Source organism: Tiliqua scincoides, chromosome 1 (genome assembly GCF_035046505.1).
Source record: "Tiliqua scincoides isolate rTilSci1 chromosome 1, rTilSci1.hap2, whole genome shotgun sequence".
In the NCBI taxonomy this organism is placed as follows: domain Eukaryota; kingdom Metazoa; phylum Chordata; class Lepidosauria; order Squamata; family Scincidae; genus Tiliqua; species Tiliqua scincoides.
In genome coordinates, this window is record NC_089821.1 from 284,464,563 (window position 1) to 284,488,930 (window position 24,368).

The window sequence follows — 24,368 nt, forward strand, 5'->3', positions numbered from 1 at the left end:
TTTGCTGATAATCTGGAGAGAATGGATCAAAGACGTTTAGAAATTAGACTGGGCTGGCTGTAAATATCAGTGAACAGAAAGGGAAAAACATGAAAGCTTCTTGGCAGGAAATATGAGCCATTCATAACAGAAAGAAACAGAACTTTGAAAACAAGCCATGGCAGTGAAACTGTAGGTGCAGTATAACTTCCTCTCCCCAGAGCAGTTCTGCACTTTTAAAAGTGTCCTATTTGTTAAAAAATTAAAGAGGGCAATGATCAGATAAATGCAGAAATCCTTATGTAATTCTTTTAAATGTTAAAAAAGGCAGAGCGCCTCTGAGACTTGAGGCCAGGCAAGAGACACCATTGAGCCAGTATTTGGGGCCAGGCAAGAGACACCATTGAGTCAGTATTTGCTTTGCTGTTACTCATGCCTGTAATTTCCATTTACTTTGCAGGTATGTCAGTTACAGGAAGTTTTCCATCCTTTCTTTATACATAGGTCTTCAAACCTGATGAGGCCCTAATCATACTTCCCCGGAAGCAAGTTCCATTGACCTCGGAAATGACTTATTTCAAAATGTATGATTGGAGTGCAAGATCAAAAAACAAAGGAACGCACAAGATAAAACCTCCAGTGTGCATTGCTTAAGTTATGACTACAGAAGCTGTAGTTTTCATGAACTGGTAATCATCTGTCAAGAAGGGAGAAACTCCATCCAAAAGATCTACCAAAGCACAAGCCTTAAGTAAATCAAGAGTGGCAGAACTTCAGTTCTGAGAAATGCTGTTTGTACCAAGGCTGGAGATCAGAAAACATTTTATTGGTATTTTCATATTATTATTATTATTATTATTATTATTATTATATCTATATACTGCTTTTCAACAACAGTTCACAAAGTGGTTTACAGAGAAAAATCAAATGGCTCCCTGTTCCAAAAGGGCTCACAATCTAAAAGGATGCAAAAGAACACTAGCAGACAGCAACTAGAAAAGACAGTGCCTGGGTGAGGAGGGCCCGTTACTCTCCCCCCGCTAAATAAAAGAAGAACACCCACTTAAAAAGTGCCTCTTACCCAGTTAGCAGGAGTATTTTCATAAACATTCATTTTCATAAACAACCTGTTGCAGGACATTGTATACACTACTACATCAAATGAGAGAACTGAAGTTTCAGAGGTTTCACAGGACACAATTTCTAGGCACAAGGGGGCTTCCAAAAGTGATAAGAGATAACACATGATAATATGCTCTATGAAAAAAATCCTGTGGGTTGGCTTTAGTTAGAGTAGCATGAGCTGCTGTTTTATACACATAAAATGTGATAAAGCCAATAGGCCTCCTAAGCTTATAGGGGCCTCTCTGGCTCCTGTAATTCCAAAGGTCAGTAGATTGGGGAGTTGACACAGTGTATAATTAGGGTGTCAGGCTACAATCACCCACCCCCTAGGAGTCTCAGACCCCTCCTTGGTGGAAAAATATCCTTAGCGTGAATGAATATGGATCCATCTCTTGAAGAAAGAGTCCTCACTTGGGATTGGTTTCCCTCTTATCCAGAATAATGTCCTCCGTTCCAGAGACTTATTTCCACAGCAACGGAAGAGTTGTCATCGTGAGGGTGGGACAATGCCTTCATGCCCATGGAAATCTCAGCTGAGATCCTCTCTGCCTTTCTCTGTTTCTCTAGGTCAGCTAACAGGGCTACAAGAAAGCAAACCTGTTTCCTCAGAACTCAGAGCTCTTTGCATTGGGCACATACCCACAACTTATACCTATGAAGCATATGACACTGTGCAATACACTGGATAACCCCCTCCCTGTTGCTGGCTTTCTTTCCTCATTCTTACCTTTCAATACAATACCAGCAGTAAAAACCTTGTATGGAAAGATGGGTGTGTCCAAGTTCTAGGTAAATACTGACAATAAAATGGGTGAGCGCCCCAGGGTGTTTGAAATACCAACGAATAACAACGAATAAAATATTTATATACTGTAGTGCTTTTAAATAAAATTCATGTTGTGGTTGAGGTGGCAAAATGAATGAATTGTTACTTAACCATTTTATTTATCCACCCTGTTTAATTAACTATTAGCATATACAGTACATTAAATTACATATTCAGATGAACACATTGTTTACATACCTATTTGCTCACACACTCCAAGTGATTAGAATGTAATATAAAGAAAAAAATTTTCCCCAACTTTCTAAGGCAAGTTTATGGAATGTTCTAATGCTATTATACCAAAATTTCAGAATTAGTTGAGGGCCGAATCCTATCCAAAATGCAGCCCCAGCATGAGGGGAAAAGCATTCCTTTACCTTGAGAAGGCCTCCATGACTACCCCCCCCCCCAACAGGATGCAATGTATGTCTTGTTGGTGCAGCTGCATTAGCACTGGAAACTTTGATAGTACTGAGTCCTTGGTATTCTTAGCATATAGTATTAAAGTGGACTACAATCACTATTCCAAACTTCACACATTGTCCTGAAAGAGTGGGAATATTTACCTTTTGTCTCTTAGGAGGGAGCAGAGCAGCTTGAAACAGAATCGGAGCAGGCTGGAACTGATCATGAAGTAGGATGCACTGAAAACCTTATTTACACCCCCACCTTAACCCAAACCCAAGTTTTATTCACCAAAGTCTTTCTCCCAAATGTGTTTCATATTTTTTGATGGTGAAGGAAACGGTGCTTCAGACTGCAGGGGTGCCATGCAGGACTTGTATTGCTTTATTAATACCCTTCCCTGCTGAATCCCATCACTGTGCCATTGGCCACTATCCAAGGTCCCTGCACATGAGTAGATTTTCACCCATGTGCACATGTTACAAGTGTTTACAAAGCACTGTCAGTACCACTGGCCTCCTTAAGCAATGGCATCTGAAGCAAGGTCTCCCTGGTCAATCTTAATGGATGGGTAGTCTCACAGAAACAGTCTTTTAAGGGTCCAAAACATAAAAGGGCTTAAAATAATAATTAGATCTTGAACTGAACCCAGAAATTAATGGGAAGTTAGTGTAACTCATGCAGGATTGGAGTAATATGCTTTTTCTCCAAGTCTCCCACCCATAATTTGGATGCAGCATTTTGTACCAGCTGCAGCCCTAAAACTTGAAGGACAGAGTGTGATACAACAGTCTAAACATGAGGTGATAAAAACATGGATACTAACGAACAAATCTGCATTCTCCATGAATGGTCACAGCTGGTGCCCCAGACCAGCTATTATATTAATAGCTGCATATTGTATATTATGGTTATATTAATCAGTTGCATTTGGTGAAATGTTACAGATCTGTGCTTTTAACAGGCTACTATGTATATGCTTTTAATAATGATAGTAAATGGGACTTACTCTGGGTAAATGTGAATTACCTTGGAAAGTTGGGGGGAAAATTTTCTTTATATTACATTCTAATCACTTGGAGTGTGTGAGCAAACAGGTACTTAAACAATATGTTCATCTGAATATATAATTTAATATACTGTATATGCTAATAGTTAATTAAACAGGGTGGATAAATTTCAGATGAAATTTGGGATGTTTGGGGAATTTTTTTTAAACAGATCAGAGTTTGGGAGGGTTAGAAGGGTTCTTCTTTATTTTAAATAAATTTTTAATTTATTTATACTTATTGTAAGCTTAATTCACTCCATGACTTAATTGATTGATTAAAATTAAATTTTAAATTTGTTCAAGTTTTTCTTGTTTGATGATGCCACGTCTGGCCACAACATCAGTTCCAGAGGGTTTCAGCAGATTGTGGGTCCTGGTGCTAAAAAGTTTGAGAACCACTAGTTCACTCCTTTGTTGTATGAGGGGCAAGTGAACATTAGAACCTAAGAAGAGACCCACCTAGTCCAGCTTCCTGTATCTCAAGGGCCCCACCAGATGCCTCAGGGAGCACGCGGGACAACAAGAGACCTGCATCCTGGCGCCCTCCCTTGCAGCTGGCATTCAGAGGAAGCCCACTTCCAAAACCAGGAGGTGGCACATCCCCAGCACCACTTGTAACCTGAGATGGACTTTTCCTCCAGAAATCAGTCCAACCCCCCTTTTAAAGGCATCCAGACCAGACGCCGTGACCGCACCCTGTGGCAAGAAGTTCCACAGGCCACTCACACGCTTGGCAGAGGAATGTCTTCTTTTGTCAGTTCTGGCTCTCAACTTCAACCCTTTAAAATACTGACAGGCGGGGCCCGACTCTTCCTAGACTCGCTCCTTCACCTGGTTAGAGGGACATGAGCTGCCCGACCATCAGAACTGGGAGCACATTTGCCCTCAGCCCCAACAGAGAAGAAGCCCGGGCCTGCGTAGGTCTCCTCAGGAGTAAGTCCTGTTGTCGTCGCTGGGGTGACTCCCAGGTGAGTGTGGAGGGCTGCAGCCAGAGCCCCTCCGAGAACGGTCCGGGCTCCCGCCCGCGCTCGACTTTCCGGGGAGGAGCGGCCCCAACTCTGCGCAAGGGACCCGACAGCGAAGCGAGGAAGTGGGGCGGGACCCGCCGCGTCGGGGACACGCCACGCCCACTCGAGCCGAACCCCAAGACCTGTTCGCGGGGAGCGGGGCTGCGGGCGTCCGTTGGAGAGGAAGTCCCGCCCTCCCTCTCCGAGGACCGGAAGTGCTCTAGGAAGGGACACTGAGCCGAGCTGGGAGGCTTCGGGGGCGGCCGCGAGGGGTGGATGAGGCCTGGGAAGCCGCCGCGGGAGCCGGGTAAGGAGCGGAGCGCCGAGGAAAGGGAGGCGGGTGGGCGGCGTGGAGGGAGAGGCCGCCGAGGGACGGGTGCGGGTGGAGGAGTGTGGCTGGGTGGCGGCGGCGGGGGCCGAGGACCGGGCTGGTCCAGGGGAGGGCCCGCGGGAGGCTACAGGGCCCGCAGCCCCGCCGAGCCCAGCCTCCTGCGTCTCCCACAGGCCCCCACACGCCTCAGGGTGCCCCAGGCGGCAAGAGACCTGCGTCCCGCTGCCCTCCCCTGCGCTGGCTTCCGAGCTGGCCTCCTTCCAGGGCCGGGGCTGCGCTTGGAGCCCGCCAGGGGCTTTTCCTCCTGAAACCTGCCCAGTCCCCTTTGAAAGGCGTCTGGGCAGGCGCCACCACCATTCTTGTGGCAGAGAGTCCCACAGATGCCGCCAGCACATCCTGTGGCAAGGAGTTCCACAGGTCATTAGATGCTGGTTGAAGAAGTATCTTCTCTTGCTGTTCTAACTCTCCCAACACTCAGCCTGAGTGGCTTTCCCCAGGCTCTGGTGTTGTGTGAGAGGGAAAAGAACGCCCTCTCCATTCTATCTATCACCATATCCGGTGGCAGGGAGTTCCACAGACAATCGGTTTGAGTGGCTGTCCCCTGGTTGTGTTGTGATGTGAGAGGGAAAAGAACACCCCCTTCCACTCTACCACCACATCCTGTGGCAAGGTGTTCCACAGACGCTCCATTTGAGTGGCTGTCCCCTGGTTGTGGTGTGAGAGGGAAAAGAACACCCCCCCCCACTCTATCCTTCCCCTGCATAATTTTGTGCATCTCAGTCATGTCCCCCTCAGGTGCCTTTTTTCTAGACTGAAGAGGCCCAAACACTGTTGCCTTTCCTGCTAAGGGAGGTACCCTAGCCCAGTCATCATTTTGGTTGCTCTCTCTCTCTCTCTATTTGGTTGTAAATAGTTTGCCCTCCTCCAAATGGTTTTATTTATTTTTTGTGCCTTTATTTATTGCTTATATATATTGTATATTTAACTTGTACAGTGTAAGCTGCCTAGGGCATCTGCTCCAACAAAAGAAAGGCAGGGTAAAAAAAAAAAATCTTTAAAATTAATTAAATATTAAATATTGGCTTTTTAAAAATTTTCCTCCAAGACGCTCTGATGCACATGGTCTCCTCTTTTATTCTCACAGCAAGCTTGTGAAATAGCTTAGGCTTGGCTAAGAGACCACTGATGTCCAGAAACTGTTTGGCAGCGAAATGGTAGGTCTCTTGTTATCTTGTGTGCTCCCTGAGGCATCTGGTATGCCAGTGTGAGATACTGTACTACATGGCCCTTTGGTCTGATCAAGCAGTGCTCTTCTTATGTTAGGGGACTTGTTAAGGAAACTGTGCACAAAGCATGGAGGATTTAGCTGTACTGTAATAGGTTTGACAATACAGGTCCAGCCTTTTTATACATGGATTTGACTCAACACGAACGGCCCCTGCAAATGAGAAGGAATGTGCTGATCCCTGGAGAAGGGGAAAAAAGCACCCCTTTAAAATCAGTTTTAAAAAAACTGAACAGTCCTTTAACAATAACCTCCTTAATGAGAGAGAGAGAGAGAGAGAGAGAGAGAGAGAGAGAGAGAGAGAGAGAGGGCAGCTGGCTGACAATCCATCAATCCTTCTCTCTCCAGTTAACCCCTCCCTTCTCCCTGAGCGCAGAAAGGTGATCACTTTGCATTGGTGAAGGGAGGGGCTGAATGTATTTCCTTTCTAAGCTCTTGGAGGACAACCGATTGATGGATTGTCTTCTTAATGACTCTTATCTTACATCACAAAGGTCAACAAGGTTGTTTTTAAATCACCTGACCAAAGAAACTTCATTTTTTAAATTGATTTACTACAGTGCAGTTTTTTGCCATCCACCTGAGTGCGTGGAATGGAACCCATGCAAATAATGAAGCTCAACCTGTAGTCTTGAAGCTATACTCCCACTTCCTGCTTACCCGAATGAGAGACTTGCTCTTCTCTTTCCCGTGGTTTCCTTATGCTCATTTTTCTGTTCTCCTAAGTGAAGTGATGGCTGGGGGGGGGGCATGTCAGGGCAACTAGTATATCTTTTGCTGGACAAATGAAAATTTCTTTTTTCTTTTTGTTTGTAAATGGAAAGCACCATTTTTGCTTTTCCAAATGACAGCTTTCTGTAGATACCTTGGATAGGCTGTGCAGTCTGCAGGTGTGACAGCTGATCTTAATTGTTCTTTTTTCTGGCAGATATTGCTCATGGATGAACCGGTACATGATCCAGCCTCAGCTCAAGAGCAGACATCTGAACAGAACAAGCTGTATGAATTGTGGGAAGAAATGACCCTGAGCCCAAGGCAGCAGCAGCGGCGACAGCTCCGCAAACGACGTGGCCGCAAAAGGCGGTCAGACCTCACACATCAAGCAGAACATGCTTGCTGTTACAGTGGTGCCTCCGAATCCAGCCTCGATGAAGCTATGGAGGACTGTCGAGAAGTGCTGACCGCCAACTTAAGTGACTCGGATGACATGGCAGATGCCAAGCGACATCCAGCACTCAGTGCAACCCTCAGGAGCAAGCAACACTCATGGCACGAGTCAGACTCATTCACTGAGAATGTGCCCTGCCGACCACTGAGGCGTCGTCGAAAAGTGAAGCGTGTGACATCAGAGGTGGCTGCCAGTCTTCAGCAAAAACTCAGAGTGTCGGAATGGAGTTATGAGAAGGGTTGCAGGTTTAAGTCTGCTAAGAAGCAGCGCCTGTCCCGTTGGAAGGAAAATACTCCCTGGACATCATCCACCCGAGGACTGTGTGAGTCAGCAGAGACCAGAACCTATCTCAGCAAAGGAGGAAGGAATGACAGGATGGAATGTGAAGCGGATGAACAGAAACAAGGTTCTGATGAAAACATGTCAGAATGGTGAGATCTCCAGGTCTTTCTTTCCTTGTCTCAGGTTCTATTTTGTATTAGGTTTTACAGTTGCTTTCAAGTGGCTGGTCTCTCATTTTGGTAGATGCGGCATCTTTTTTTGTAGTCCAGTTTTCCAACTGGTGTATCTTGTCTGTGCTTCTTAGAACAGAACTTTTTATCCATTGTCCATTCTTTATTAAAAGCTTGTTTGTGGCTGAAGGAACACAATCTTCTGTGCACGTCCAACTTGTGCATCAAGATCGTCTGTCATGTTCTTCTCTGTAGGTCTGAAATGTGGCAGCTTTAAGGTCTGCAGTTGTCTTGCTAGTGGTACGTCAGTGATGCATCTTGCTGCTCAAGGAGTTCATATGGCCTTCTTGTTGGAGTTTAGGAAGTGGGTGAAGACTGTTATTTCAGATGGTGTTTTACTAAATTTTAGTTTACATTTTAAGTTGGAGAAACGGTATTCTTAATGTCTGGCTGTATATTAAATTTTAGATTAGATATACTTTATTTTTTGGAATTTACTGTAAACTGCTAAGACTATAATAAGTGGTCTATACATTTAATACCTAGATCAGTGGTTCCCAAAGTGGTGGGTTGCAACCCACCATTGGTATACAAAACTGGGCCATTTCCCCTTAAGAATATCCTGATGGTGCCGCCGTAATGGTTGTTCTGATGGTACCGCAGCTATCGAAGCGTTGTGGGGATCCAAGTTTCCCTCTTACCCGGTGGGGGGGCCCTGCTGGCCTTGGGGAGAATCCAGGAGGCCTGCAGCCCCCCCGCTCCACGGGCCTCGACTTTGATAAAAGTTGCTTCATTGGTAGATCAGAGTGCACTTCCAGTTTTCACATGAAAACTGGAAGTGCGCTCTGATCTATCAACAGAGCGATTTTTAGCATCAAGGAGGCCCGTGGAGGGGGCTGCAGGCCTCCTGGACTCTCTCCAAGGCCAGTGGGACCCCCTAGGTAGGGGCAAATGCTTCCCTAGCTGGGGCGTTGCAACCCACCAATTTGGGAACCACTGCATTAAATGGTACCCTTGTAAGAATAGTTGGTTACTTAAAGCATAATAGAAGTAAAAACCTAAGCATAAAAAAAGTAAAAAGAAAAGTGTTTTCTAATGACAGCTGAATCCACTCCATGGTGAAAATGAAGGGATGGTTGTACAGTTGTTCATACTTTTTGGTGTCTCAAATCTCACTGCTTGTGGTACACTTTGTACAGCTGACAAAGGTACATTTGGGATATTGGTGTAAAAAAATTCCAATTTGATTCTACACAGAAATAGCATAGTAAAACAGTATTATAAAATAAATCCCATTACTGCAAGTTCAGCTCTTTTGAACTTGAGGTGGTTGCTGATCATATGTAATCTTATTTTGGTACAACAAGATTTCTTTCATAGTGCTTGATCCCTGCTAAAATACCATGCGAGAATTAAACAGTCACTGTACTTGCTTGTTGAATACAAGGCAATTGGACCACTCACTTGTTTTCCTTATCGTGGCTCACTTCCTTCCTTTTTTGGTGGGGTGTATTTGGTGATTACCTAAAGTAGCACTTGGAATCTTGGCTATGTTGATATATTAGTGCTGGGGTGTCTGGCCCTTTGGAAGGAGGGCCACATAGTCTCTCTGACAGTGTGTCAGGGGCCGGGCAAAAAAAAAAAGAAGAATTAATTTACATTTAAAATTTGAATAAATTTACGTAAGTTTACATAAATGAATATATTAAAGATGAACTTATATGAATGAATGAAGGTCTTGCAATAACTCAAGGCCTATAAAAGGCCTTACACAAAGCAAGGCTGGCCTTTCCTTTGCTGCCACTGCTGCCTCACAGACGTGAAATAGCAAGCAGTGGAGGGAGCCCTCATCCCACAGCCCATATGAGAGGTCAAACAGTCACCCTCATGCTGAGAGCAGTTTCATCGGGCCAGCATGGGCTCCAACAAATCTCCGGAGGGCCAGAGGCTCATTGGAGGCTGGGGGCTCCCTGAGGGCTGCATTGAGAGGCCTCGAGGGTCGCAGGTGGCCCCAGGGTCGGGATTTGGGCACCCCTGTAGGGTGCCCCTGGGGTCTCCAAACCCCAGCCCTGGGGCCAAATGCAGCCCATGGCAAGCCTCTTTTTTGGCCCGCGGCAAGCCTCTTGTCCCCTGAAAGCCTCTGGTCCACTTGGCCAAACATGACTGGAACTATGCTCTGGTTGTGTCTGGAGGGTGTTCTAAGGGCCAGAGAGTTTGAAGGAATGAGCCCATTAATTCATTTATTCATTCATCTAAGTTCCATCTCTATTTATTATAAATTTTATATTTAAATCTTTTTCCGACCCTCAAAACCATGTCAGATATTTGATGCGGCCCTCTGGCCAAAATGTTTGGAGACCCCTGTATTAGAGGTTGCTTCCCAGGAAATTTAAAAAAAAAAATCTCACTCCTCGAATGCAAGTGACAGAGACAGAGTGGTTTGCCTCTCCTTCCTTCTTCATCCCAGCCTGACCTTCTGCACCCCCTCTGTGCCTCTTGTTTTCTTATTTTTATAGAAAATCGATATCCTTTCTGACACAAACAATAGCTCAGGAGCAGAACTAAATGGGGGAGAGCTGAGATCTGTCTATCACCTCTCACTTTAACTCTTCCAAACTATTTAATTATAGGCATGCTCTGCTCCAGGTGTTTGCAACAGTGCAATTGCTAAATGAGGGCCATTTTAACCAAAGATTGGGTGATCAATAACACTCTATAGCAGTAGCTTGTTGGATCAATAGCATTCATTATTTTGTGGTTAAGGTAAGTAGCCTCCATTGTAAGTGGAGGTCATTAATCAGTGCTTACTGGACTGTGAGGCCTGTGTTAAAGGACAGTGTGTTTTCTTGTATGCATGCAGAGTGCAGAAACTGGGGAGTCCTTTGCATGAACCTTTGGGCTGGTACTGTAGTAAGAAGGGTGGTTGTCGTTCTGGAGACCTGTAAGAACTGAAGGGCTGTTTTGTGATTTACTTCATTCCTTCATGCTGTCTTGGGGAATTAGAGTAGGTGGTAGTATTTTTCAAAGCAAAACCTGTATGATGGTAAAAGAGCCATCCATCCGAACATCTACTTGACTGCCAGTCAAGACAAAATGTTGGAAAAATTGTTAGCATTACTGAGGTTGAATATACTTGATTTACTTTTCTTTAAACACTTCCTCTATTTCACTGATTCTCAAACTATCTGGGAGTTTGAGAACCAGGGTAAGTCTTTGTGGGGGTAGGGTGGAAAGCAGTGATGTGATCCCCACGATCGTGCTGCTGCGGGGGAAGGGGGTCTGTTTTTAACTTAACTTGCATGCTGTCAGGGTCCAGGAGTGTAGGAAGCCCCATGGAGCCCTCTGTAGGACTCCCCATGGCTTGTAGAATGAAAAAAGGTTGTGACCCGCTTCTGGTTTCGAGATCGCAACCTGGAAGTGGGTTGCAATGGTTTTTTTATCCATGGGGAGCCCTGCAGAGAGCTTTGCAGGGCTCCCCAGACCCACCTGGGCCCTGGCAGCAGGTAAGTTAAAAACAGCCCCCCCTTCTCCCACAGCAGTGTGATCCTGGAGATTGCATTGCTGCTTTCCCTCTGCCCTCACCCCTTAAAGGGAAGGGCGCGGGGGTTCTCAGGTTGGGGGGTCACAACCCACCAGTTTGAGAACCACTGCTCTATTTACTGTACTGTATCTCGTTTGTACAGTGACAAATAGTTACAGAACTGCTGCTCTGTGACAAACAAATTACATGAGGTCAAGTAAAATGCTCTGTAAATGTTTGGTCTGTACAGTATAGTATTTCTGTTTTGTTCTTTTGTTTTTTGTCTTTGAGTTATTCTGTTTCCAGTATTAAACCTCCACATGACAAATGTAATCAATTCTAAATCAATTTGATTTGCACAAGTGTTGGGAAACTGATTCTCAGCCAGGTTTCATATTTCTGTATTGTTTGGATTTGAGTTGTCGTAGTGTTCATATATTAACATTTCTGCCCAACGTTGCATATACAAAATAGGACCAAATGCGTACACTTGAGGGCTGGGCAAAAATGGCGTAACGCAGCAATGTTGAAAGCCTGTTGTGATTAGCACATATGTGCTAAAGCACTGCATGTTAAAAGTCACCTGTTCTTATTCAACCAACATATTTCTGTGAATCTCGCATTATGTGTCAAAGAACCACACAAGGCTTGTGAGCTACGGTTTGGCTGCTCCTGTTGTATAGTGTCTTCTGGTGGGTTTTGCTGGTGTTTCCTTTGTTTATGTTTTAGATCGTCCTTTGCAATAGGGAACTGTTTTCCCCTCCTGTAAACTGTTTTGGAAACCTTTCCAATGGAAATACGTAGTAGAAGCAGACTTATTATGAGTGTTAATATTTATCTGACTTGGAAGGCCATCTCAGTACTGTTTATGTTTAGCAATATACCATGTCAGGGTCAGCATGACTGTATAGATCAGGGGTGTTCAAACATTTTGGCAGGAGGGCTACATTATCTCTCAGACACTGTGTTGGGGAAAAAAAGAATTAATTTACATTTCAAATTTGAATAGATTTATATAAATTTAAATAAATGAATATGTTAGCGATGGAACTTATGTGGATAAATGAAGGTCTTGCAATAGCTCAAGGTCTATGAAAGGCCTTGCACAAAGCAAGGCCAGCCTTTCCTTCACTGCTGCTGCAGCATCACAGAAGTGAAACAGCAAGCAGTGGAGGGAGCCCTTGGCCCACAGCTCACATGAGAGGTAGGACAGTTGTACTCACGCTGAGAGCATTTGCATCGGGCCAGTGTGGGTTCCAGCAAGACTCCGGAGGGCCAGAGGCTCACTGGAGGCCGGGGGCTCCCTGCAAGTGGCCCCCGGGCCAGGGTTTGGGCACCCCTGGTATATTATGGGCTATACTGAAAATGCTTGAGAACCTACTTTTTCAAAATAGATATTGCAAATGCATGTGTGCTTAATTATCTGAATTATCTTTCCAGTGAAACCAGCAGTGTGTGTAGCAGCAGTGACACTGGCCTTTTCACCAATGATGAAGGTCGCCAAGGTAATCATAGGCTTGTATTCTGAGTCTTTCCTGTTGTGTTCCTCTTTAACGTAATTTTATGCTTTAAAAAGATTAAAATAAAAGGCAAAGGCACATACATGGAATTGGACCAGTGTGATGTGATCTATAATAACAGATTTTATAAAAGGGAAAATGGTCCTTATAGTCTTTGTACTGAAGAACTAAAATGTGTTTAAGATATGGAACTCAAGGGTGCAGTTAATGAGGGTGATGCAAATATTGTTCAGATTCAAAGGATCAAATGTTGCTATTTTATAGTGAGGGTGTTGTAGTTCTTGATGCTTATATGTTTTGTATCGCTAATTTTCCTAATTATGTTTCCTAGACAAAAACCCCCACATTCTCTGATCAGCTTTTGCAATGAAGGTTAGGGAGAATTCACTAATTTGTTCACGTGTTTCATTCTGCAATATGTTGCGATCACATTTAACTTTATGAGATGTGTAACATAGGCAGACCAAAAAAATTTCTAACCTATAATAATATAACACATTTGTGCTTACACATACAAATGTGAAGGATGAATTGAAAAGAATTATGAACAATAATGTTTAGACCTGCTGTAATGTATATGGTAGAATGTTGTCTCTACCTCTTAGATACGTGGGCAGGATGCAGACAGCTAGGAATAATTTGTTCTTAAGAGGAATGCTGCTTATTGTGTTGTCAGGGCCAAACCGCATGTGATGCAGAAAGCATTATTGCGTAATTCAGTGCTTAAGTTTATTTACAATTCATATTAGGGCCACAGTACAGAGGTAGAGGATATTTTATACCTTTGCACTGTTTTTCTGATGAATTTTCTGATGAAAATTTTCCTCCCAGAATGACTTTTAACCCCATAGATGCCATTTGGAAGTAAATATATTCTCCTTTTGTTTTGTGGTCCTGAGACAAATTATGGCCCGCCATGGCTGCTACTCATGAATATAACCAAGCCTCTAACTACACTGATTCATTTAATGTGAAATGGAGTTTGTCCCATAAATAAGGTCAAATGATACTGACATTGGAGTGTGTATGAGGAATAGCAATGGGGTATCCTGAGGTATTTGAATGGCCTTTGCTTCTGTCTTAGGAGATGATGAGCAGAGTGATTGGTTCTATGAGGGTGAATGTGTCTCGGGGTTCACAGTCCTGCACAAGTGGGGAGCTGACCATCGCTCTGACATGGAACGCATGGACTCAAGCCTGGAAAAACTCTCTGACTCAACATTCCTTCTGCCCTCTCGGCCTGCTACAAGAGGTGAGTTTTTGTAGGTGTTTTGGGGATTGTTGCTGAAAAGTCAGATTCCTTCATCAACTTCTGTGAAATTTGTTCCCAACATATATTGAGTTTGTAATCATGGGCTTAGTGAAATTTTGGACTTAACTGGATTATGGAAGCAAGGTATGTCACTGCCACTTGTTACATCTCAGAAAGAAATTGATTTTGCTATTGATAAATGTGACCTGATTTACAGGGGAATGTTCTGGCATTACTTGTTTCTGGCCTGTGTTAGCTTATGTACTATGGGCAGATTAATACCCTAGTATATCAGTTGTCTCAGCATATTGATACTATTGCATAACACAGATTTTTAAAAAAATCGCTGAAGTCTTTAATAGCCGCAAGGAAGGCTCATAGAATGTTGGAAGAGTTGTTGGAGATCATCTTGTCTACCTTCCTACTCAACTAAGAAAACTGCTACAACATTCCTGACAAGTGGTTGTCCATCTTCTCTTTGAAAACCACTAATGAGGAAGAATTCGCAGCTCCACAAGGTGGATTGTTGCAGTGCTGGGCAGCTCTTAACCTTTCTCCCTCATGTTTAGTCTAAAACCCCTATAGTTTCAAACCATTCATTTTAGTCCTGCCCTCAGAAGCTGTGTAGAGCAGTGTTTCTTAACCTTTGTTCTCTGATGTATCGCTTCTTATGGTCTATCTTAAGTACCACCAGTAACTGGTGATGTCAACTCATGACACCTGTCTCTTCTGGTCTGCCCCTTCTGATCCCATTGCGTGGAAGCTCCCAGGGAAAGCGGGAAGCTTCTCACGCTCTTATTGGCCAGGAGCTCACCAGCAAATTGTTGGCAGCACTGCTTCCAATCAGCTGGTGAGCATGAGCCAGAGGCTAATCCTCCAGTCAAAATTAACTTGGGCAGCAGAGGCGGAACTTCGCAAGGATGATCAGCTTTGCGTATCACTGGACAGCAGCTCAGGCACCACTGGTGGTATGCATACCACTGTTTAAGAAACACTGGTGTAGAGTAAGCTGTGACAGTCCTTCAGGTATTCGGAGATGGCTTTTTTATGATTAAGGACCCAATCCTATGCTTCCCTGTGGTACAACGGTGCTAAAATAGCTGCTGCTGTATCTTGCGGAGTCAGGGAAGCAGCTGGAGGTCTCCTTGAGGTAAAGGTACTTAGGTTCCCTTACCCGGTATAGAGCCCTGGTGGTCCCAATGGGTCTAGTCAGATTTGCACCAGCTTGCACAGAACTTTTACTGGTGCAAAACTGAGGAGACCCAAGTCGGGCTCTGCATCTTGTGGGGAGGTAAATTTTTAAATTTTTTTTACTGTGATACACATAATACAATGAAAACATTGTAAATCAAAAAAGAGAGGAAGAGAAAAAAAGATCGTTAAAGATACATTATAAACATGCATTTAAGAAAGGTTTTCAAATATCCAAGAAATAGTCCATACGAAGTTGTCTTTTGTAAAGAACTGACTCAATAGTAGATAGATAAGAGATCCTCAGTCCATTGATTGATGATGGGTAGGCACTTCTTCCATGTTTTCAATTTAAGTCTTATAGTCAGGGCACAGAGAATCCAACTCTGCTGACCGTCAGAAACATACAGTAGGAATGTGCTGTAGATACTTGCCTATAAAGCAAGAAATTTCTGCCAATAAATGAAGTGTAAAGCACCTCCTCGACTTATCTGTGAGGTCACTCAGGGGTCAGGGCTGTTGTTTTGCAGAGCTGACAGGGCATTCAGTCTTCATGGTGATCAGGCTGCAAGGCAGCTGCAGCCAAAGTTATCCTTTTATTCTCCTCCTGAGAAAAAAAATAAGCTAGGGCTCAAGGCTTCCATTTAACATAAGAACAGCACTGCTGGATCAGGCCATAGGCCCATCTAGTCCAGCTTCCTGTACCTCATAGCGGCCCAGCAAATGCCCTGCAAATGCCTCATAGCGGCCCAGCAAATGCACACCAGATAACAGGAGACCTGCATCCTGGTGCCCTCCCTTACATCTGGCATTGTCATAGCCCATTTCTAAAATCAGCAGGTTGCACGTACACATCATGGCTTGTACCCCATAATGGATTTTTCCTCCAGAAATTTGTCCAATCCCCTTTTAAAGGCATCTAGGCCAGATGCCATCACCACATCCTGTGGCAATGAGTTCCACAGACCAACCACACGCTAAGTAAAGAAATATTTTCTTTTGTCTGTTAAATCAAGCAAGCCACCTTCTCTTTAGCAGTCCCTTCTGCACCCTCGTTCTGTTTTTCAGATGCTTGGCAGAGGTCTGGTTTTTAAAATACCAGGATGTAATCTTCATTTCCATCTAAAACAAAATGCCAGGCTACAATTCAGTGCACCAATACTTAAGAATAATATCCATGGAAAGCAGTGGGTTTTCTTCTGAGTCAATCAGGTTGTAACTCTGTGTAGCTGCACTTGCTCAGTCATTCCTTGTTATTTGTCACACATAACTGTGCACACTTCCAGTTTTGTGTTATATGTTTTATGTTATACAGTGGTGCCTCGCGCAGCGAAAAACTCGCATAACGAAAGAGTTTTTCGATTGAGTTTGGTAACTTGCATAATGAAAATTTCTGGCGGTGCTTCGCATAACGAAAAAGTTTTAGGTCCGTGCTTCGCATAACGAAAACTTTTTAGGTCCGTGCTTCGCATAACGAATTTTTTAAAAATTAAAAATTTCGTGTATGCTTCAAATTTTAGAAATCCTCTGTACAGTATGTATGCCTTTAAAGAGCACGTAATAAACACTTTGTAAACCAAATTTGACTTCGTTTTGACCTTTTTTGCCCATAGGAACGCATTAATTAGATTTCAATGCATTCCTATGGGAAAACGTGATTCGCGCAACGAAAATTTCGCATAATGAAAGGATTCGCGGAACGGATTAATTTCGTTATGCGAGGCACCACTGTATGTAGAGTCCCTGGCTTAACACACCAGGCACCTTAAAGAAGGATTTGATTAAAGGTTCTACTGGTATGTTTACAATGCACTTAACTCTGAAAGTGTTTACAAAGAAGTTGTGAAGACCAGAATCTTAAAAGCTAATGAATAAAAATGTATCTCATGATATTTTACTATATTTTTAGAAGCTTACTGTACACTTCTACAGTACAGAAGTGTACAGTAATCAGAAGTGTACAGTAATCACGCCTTGGGTAAAGTCAGGCACAACCCCTAAGTTTAACCCCTTATCCGAGGGTCATAGAAAATTTCCTGATTTTTGGCTCTAAACCTGCCCATATATAAGAATATACTTATATAAATTAAAAAAATAATTGTTCTAAAATCCAGTTGATCAAACTGAGAATTTACATCCAAAAAATGTAATAACCATGCAAGATCAAAAGCATATGTCTTCATGTTGCCTCAGATTCACCACAACACCAACAGTCATATTTTCTAGTAAGTCTCCTAGTAAAAAATTTTTTTGGGGCCCAGTGAGTCCTAAAAAGTATTTTCTGCTGAATCAAAAGCAAGTTGCGATCTGTGGAAATTTTAATTATATTTGCCAGTACGATGTTCCATTGCTGTGGCAGAACAGGACATTCCAAATCTTGCTTCCATACGCCTCAAAGAGAAGCATGGTTGTATTTTTCTAATGACATTAAGTACTTTTGCAAGAAAATTGTGGGCTTTTTTTTTTTTTGTGGATTCCACAATCCATCAATAAATACATCTAAAACTGGAGGAGTCTGAGAGGCAGCTATTGCAGCTGGAGCAAACTTGGTGACCAGTAGATGTTGTAGTTGCAAATACTGCCGCTTGACCGAAGTAGATAGATCATAATTACTACTCAATTTGATAGATAAGCTCTTGGTCATCATCAATAATCTGGTAGAACGTACAAAGACCCCAATCTGCCCATCTCTTCCCCCCAAAGAAAGGTTTTCCTCCAATTTTTAATTCTGGATTAGCCCCAAAACTAAATCTAATAAATAGGTTAGGAGGAGGTATAGGATTCGGCAGCAATCCTCCCCCTGCTCTGCCCTCTAGCCACCCTCCCTCTGCCTAGTTTTCCCCCCTTTTCACTCTCCCCCTGCCCTGAAATGCCGGTGTCATGCAAGTGTGAAGGCCCTGCACTGATGGGCGCCGGCCTCTCTGCCAGTGCTATGTGTTTACCACCAGCAGCAAGGTGCCATATGGCACCAGCACTGGGGCTGCACTGAGGGTGCTGAGGCCTGTCAGGATTGGTCTACCCACATATTTATATTCCACTTTGCAACAAAAGTTTCCATAGTTAAACAAATAATTACATGGTTCCCTGTCCCTAGAGGGCTCACAATCTAAAAAAGACACAAGAGATGCCATGCTGGAGTGGACAGTTGCTCTCCCCTTGCTAATATGACACCACGTTAATAGGTGCCTCTTTGCCCAGTTAGCAAGGGACCTTATATAAGGGATCTTACCTTCTCCTAGTCTCCTAGCTGAATACACCAACCCCTTAATTGTTCCTCATTGAATTTGGTTTTCAGATCCCTCACCAATGCTTTGTCTATCATTGGTCCATCTAGTTTAGTGTTTATTCTAGCTGGTAGCGCTTCTCTTGGATTTCCAACAGGGGACATTCTTTTCCATATCTGGAGATGTCCAGAACTGAACTTGAGATCTTCTCTTTGCAAAGCAGGAGTTCTGCTGCTCAACTACGGCCCTATTCCATGTAACCTACAGTGACTTCTTGGCTTGTGGATGCCCAAAGTCTTTAGTCATATTTTTTGTACAGCAAAAGGCGTTCTTATGCTGAGAACTGAAATGTTCGAGCTACGTAAGATAACAAAGTGAAACTGAAAACAGAAATTCTGATTAGGGTCTTGGTTCCATATTCGAGATTACAGTAATACGGGGTGCTAAAACCCTGGCCCAGGGGCCCTTTGTGGCCCTCGGTGACCCCCCGGCTGGGTCTCCAGTGAGCCTCTAGCCCACCAGAGACTTGCTAGGGCCCACGTTGGTCCAATGAGACTGCTCTCAGCATGAGGGGCCAACTGTTCGACCTCTCATGAGAACTATGGTCTCCTTCCGCTGCTTGCTGTTTCACATCTGTGAAGCAGCAGTGGCAGCAAAGAAAAGGCCAGCCTTGCTTTTGCAAGGCCTTTTATAAGTCTTGAGCTACCATGAGACCTTCATTCATTCATATAAGTTATATATATGAATATGAATATATATGAATATATATGAATATGAACTCTAATGTATTATGTAAATTTAGTCAAATTTTAAATGTAAATTCTTTTTTTCCTGGCCCCCCGATTCAGTATCAGAGATTATGTGGCCCTCCTGCCAAAATGTTTGGACACCTTTGCTGTAATACATAGCCTTTGTTCACTGTCTCATGTCTTCAGTGCTCTTGTTCTTTTTCTTTCAGGGTTTCAAGCTCGTTTGAACCGCCTTCCCAGTGTTGCTACCCGCTGCCTCAGGAAGGGCCGAAGGAGGCTGGTTGGCAAGGTATTCCCTTTCAGAAGGTGGCTGTTCGTGGTACCTGTTACTGAAAGTGTACCAGAACCTGTTACTGAAAGTGACAATGTGGCTAACTTGGTTTAATTGTGTGAAAACTCTTTTTAAGTCTTTGTAAATAATATGGGTAAAAGCTTTTTTAAGGGTTTCAGTAGAAAAGGCAGTAAAATGATACTTAGGAAAGAAGGCTGGTCATATACAAGGATGTACCACAGTTACTTTGTTACTTTATTAACATAATGGGGAGCCGTGGTCAAATGACCAAGGGATCTGCGGGTCAGAAACATTTGGGAACCACCTTGTTAGAAGGATCACTGGAAGTATCTCCCCCACTATTGGTGCAGCATGAACTAATATGCTTTGTGTGTATAGGAGAGCAGTTTTCTTTCTTCCTTTGGTACAGGGGTCTCCAAACCCTGGCCTGGGGGACAGATGCGGCCCGTGGCAAGCCTCTGTCTGGCCCGCGGCCAACCTCTTGTCCCCTGAAAGCCTCTGGCCCACTCAACTGAACATGAGCAGAATTGTGCTCTGATTTGTTTGGAGGATGTTCTGAGGGCCAGAGAGGTTGCATGAATGAGCCTGTTCATTCATTTATTCACTCATCTAAGTTCCATCTCTAATTTATTTATTTAAATTTTATATTTAAATTTTTTTCCTGTCCTCAAAACCATGCCAGATATTTGATGCAGCCCTCTGGCCAAAAAGTTTGGAGACCGCTGCTTTGGTAGATTCTTGATGCCTCTTCTCTCCACTTATCTTGCTAAGTTAGATTGTAGAAACAGAACCTCAGTTATGAATGGACTGCACTGGCAGTGACTATCAGGCCAGTGGTAGGGACCTAGGGCTGTAAGCTTTTTTTGAGGTACCTCTGATGAACCAAAATGAGAAGGAATAATATTTACTTGCTTAATTCATCTACATCACCTTAAAGGGATCTTTGTCATTTGCAGTGGAGGTCACTGCTCCCCCTCCCCCATTTGCCTCTAAATTATAATAATAAATAATGAGTTTCATTCAAAGCCCCTCCCCGCCAGCGAGCTGCTAATTACCCAAAGTACTGCTTGTAATATACACAGTAATAAACCGTAAATTTAAGCATTACAGCACTTTAGGTTAATAATTTATTTGCTGTAACAAATAGCCTATCTTTGACCCCAGCCACTACATTCCCACGAACGTTGGAATGGTGTTGTGTTGGTGCTTGGGTATCTTAGGTATAAGCCATAAGTGTCACTGAACAGATCCCAGTCTTTTAAAAAATTGCCCCATGATAGTAAGCAACCTAAGGAATGAAAACCAAAGTGTTCATAGTAACATGCTTAACAGCACACTGAGTTTGACTCTCTAAAAAAGCTGATTTATTTTCTGGGAATATTCTATAGCTCCTTCTGTTTTTGATGCCTTAATGCAGCCATTTTCAACCACTGTGCCGTGACGCACTGGTGTGCCGTGAATGGTCCCCAGGTGTGCCGCGGGAATTTGGGAGAGGGTCATTTATCAATAGGACCATTGGGGGATGTGAGCTCCCATTGACAGCACAGTGTGCCTTGTCAATTGTCCAAAAACTGATGGTGTGCCTTGACTATTTTAGTGCCTTGCCAGTGTGCCGTAAAATGAAAAAGATTGAAAATCACTGCCTTAATGTTTAAGGCATCAAATGATGTTGGTCATTAACTTTTGGGTAATTGTTGAGTTAACAAGCTGCTTAAGGCAGTGCTTCCCAAATGTTTTAGCATTGGGACCCACTTTTTAAAACAACGATCTATTGTGACCCAATAGACAAAAAAAAAATCTAGAAAAAAATTTGTATTTATAATAAATAAATTATTAATTAATAATAATTGGGATCTTGTGCCCCCAAGGCGGCTAGAGACCTTGCATATAGTATGTGTGTATAGATATTTCTAGACTCTCCCTGGAAATGGAGTTCAAGGACTGTTCCCCAAACCTTTGCAGTCATTCCACGGTACCCAGAAGGCTGAACTGGAGAGCAAGATGTGCAGTTAGGGACTGCCAGACCAGGCAAAAGGCTGACACTGGGTTCACACGTGATCTATGCCATGACAGTTACTAGAGAATTGGAAAATGTGATATTTTAATTTGGGGGTGTAAAGATTACCTCACGGTTATCAGTCTAGCCACAAGAACGGTCTCTCCATACAGATTTTCTGATGTTGCAATTTTGCAAGGTGGGCAAGGTTGCTTGCAAAGCTTTAAAAAAATATTTCAGAAACTTTTCATGACCCACCAAAAATCAGCTCATGGCCTACTGGTGGGTCTTGACCCACAGTTTGGGAAACACTGGCCTAAGATGATGTTGGCCAATGGCTGCAAGTTAGTTGGAATGATGCATCTAGGTATGAAGGGCTGTAAATTCTTTGAGGTTATATCACAGAATTGAATCAAGGGCCTAATCTGGGTAAATTACCACACTTGGACTCGGTTGGGGGTTAATACACACAGATAAAAATAGGCTTGTCAGGCTGTACATGGTAAATCTCTTTGAGAGTAGATATTGCAACCCTGCCTCATATTTTACTGCAGTAGTTGAGGGTTCCAGGTTAACAAAGGCAGGACATGAATGGACACAAACAGCTTTTTTAAAAATCCAGAGGAGCTTCAACACCCAGCTTTCTAATGAATATGTTCTGACAGTCCAAACATTAAGACATTTCTAGGCAGGTATTTGTGGATTTTTGGGTCAGAGAGCAAAACAAATGCTTATTATATCTCAATGGGTATACAAGACTGAGGCTTAGTGATAGTCAGAGGCATCTGCAGAACAGAAAAACTTCAGATTTAGGGTAAAATAGACATAACATGTGACTTGAAGTCAGCCAAGTGCATTTCAGTTGTACATCAGTTATCATAGGTAGTTTTGATCCCAGCTTGGAACAATTAGGGAGCAGGTTGAAACTGCCATTTCCCACAGAGGCCTTAGTGAATTGAGTGTACTTCTGATCAGCAGTCTAATTGTGAAACCATTGCACACACATACAGGGCAATGATTATCTGCTCTGACACAGGAAAATGTGCTGTTGGCTACAGAAAGAACATGAGAAGGGCCCTACTGGATTGGAGCAAAAAGTTGTCAGGTCTTGCATCCTGCTTTCCACAGTGGCCAACCAGATGCCTCTGGGAAGCCCGTGAGCGGGGCATGATGAAGGCAATAGCCCTCTTCTGCTGTTGTTTCTCAGCAACTGGTATTCACTGTTGTCTTGCATCTGAACCTAGATGTTCAGCACATATAGTCATCATAGATTGACAGCCCCCTCCTCCATGAAGTTGTCTGATCCTCTTCAAAGTTACCTAAGCTTGTCACCATTCATAAATTAATTACAAACTGCTGTTCAATTTCATTGGAAAGACCCTAAGTTCTAGTATTATGAGAGAGGGAAATTATCTCAATCTACTCTCTCCACATATGCATATTTTTTATCAACTCTATCATATTCTCTCCCCCACTAGCCTTTTTTTGTAAACTAAAAAGCAACAAAACTTTTTTCTATACTTTCCCCAACTTTACAGTACAGTACTCTTTTTTTTTTTTTGATGAATGGAACCAAATGCAATATTTTAAGTGTGAGTGTACTGTAGATTGTATAATGGCACGAAGATGCAGGCAGTTTTCTCCCCAAATAATCCCTAGAATGCAGTCGTCTTTGCACCATTTCACCTTCCTGAATAATTTGGTATAGTAGGCAAGCTTGGCCACTTATGCCAATGCCTAATGGTATACTAAAACACCTGCTGGGTCACCATTTTCCTTCCTTCCACCTATGAACTTTAATTTGCCTATGAAGCAAGAGGAATATAGTCCTCCTCACTTTATTGATGATATTCTGGGGGCAAGTAATGTGAACGTTCAGGTTTTAGTCTAGTAGTAAAATTGCCTACACTTGTCTTACCCCAAGCAATATTTCAGGTGAATCATCATGAGCCTGAGGTTCTTGTTGACAGTACAAGCTAAAGAAATGATAGCTAAATGATAGCTAAAATGTGAGTAGAGAGTTCACTAAAATTTTGACTGCTCTTTGTCAAAACATTAAAAGTGTAATAGTTTTGCTTAGTGGAAATGGCATGAATTTCCATTGTTTTTTGTTTTCCTTTTTAATCTCTATGCTGATAACTTCTTGCAGGACTGTTGAGTTGAATTTCTTGGTTAATTGCCCACAGATTAATGAAGTTACTTTGGCACCCTGTAGGCATGTATGCATTACCTTATGTGTCATTTTGTTCTGTGTTATCTGGATTTTGAAGGCGGTTAACTGAGGGTCAGACTACATGCATTGGTGGCAGACCTATTTGTTTAAACCAGGATTTGCCCAAATCTCATACAAGATGGGTGTGGGTGTATGAGCCAAAGGGGTATATATCTGAAGACAGCTGAACCTTTCCCCTAGTTGCAGCTCCTTCCCCCAAGTATTCTTCTCTTAACTGGGCTTGCTTTCAGTCTTGGACCCTGACTGGGTGAATAAAGATGTTCATGCAGCAGCCTTCAGGAGGTAAGCTATGGACATGGAAGGGTTCCACTAATCTCACTGCTGTGCCCTTTTTCTTGAAACCTACCCCTGCCCTCTCCCAGATTTAAACCAATGGGTCTGCCACTGTCATATAGTTTCAGCTGTTTAATCCCCCCCCCCCCGCCATTTGTGTTTCAGGAGACAACCATGGGTACCATGGGCACAGAGAGGATTAGCCATGTCATCGGTGATCCTTGCCAAAAAGAGTAAGCATTTGAATGCTGCTGACTTTAGGTCTAGGATTCTGGGGAAGGAGAAAGCCTCATAGCATATAGCTATATACATTCCTTCTTGTCTTGTGGGACAGTTCGAATGAGCTTATTGGAGAACCACTGCCTACAGAAAGGGAGAATGTTATTATTGCCTGTCTATAGTCTCATTGAATTTCCTGTTCTTTCCCCCTATTGTCCCAGAATAAATGGCAGCGGCCTGTCCTCCAAGTTACTTGAATCCTCTTTCTTT

General features: G+C 43.2%; 2 protein-coding genes across 5 annotated transcripts in view; both read left to right on the forward strand.

Moving 5' to 3' along the window:
- The window catches only part of ESRRB (estrogen related receptor beta), a 332,439-nt gene that overhangs the window by 12,115 nt on the left and 295,956 nt on the right, over positions 1-24,368 (forward strand). The window lies entirely within an intron of this gene.
- The window catches only part of GPATCH2L (G-patch domain containing 2 like), a 50,272-nt gene continuing 30,514 nt past the window's right edge, over positions 4,611-24,368 (forward strand). For all 4 annotated transcript variants that reach the window (XM_066627493.1, XM_066627477.1, XM_066627486.1 and 1 more), the window contains exons 1-6: positions 4,611-4,700; positions 6,938-7,608; positions 12,590-12,654; positions 13,754-13,921; positions 19,295-19,374; positions 24,045-24,112. In XM_066627493.1, the coding sequence (XP_066483590.1) occupies positions 6,947-7,608; positions 12,590-12,654; positions 13,754-13,921; positions 19,295-19,374; positions 24,045-24,112 (1,043 nt within the window). In that variant the 5' untranslated portion in view covers positions 4,611-4,700; positions 6,938-6,946. The remainder of the gene's footprint in view (positions 4,701-6,937; positions 7,609-12,589; positions 12,655-13,753; positions 13,922-19,294; positions 19,375-24,044; positions 24,113-24,368) is intronic.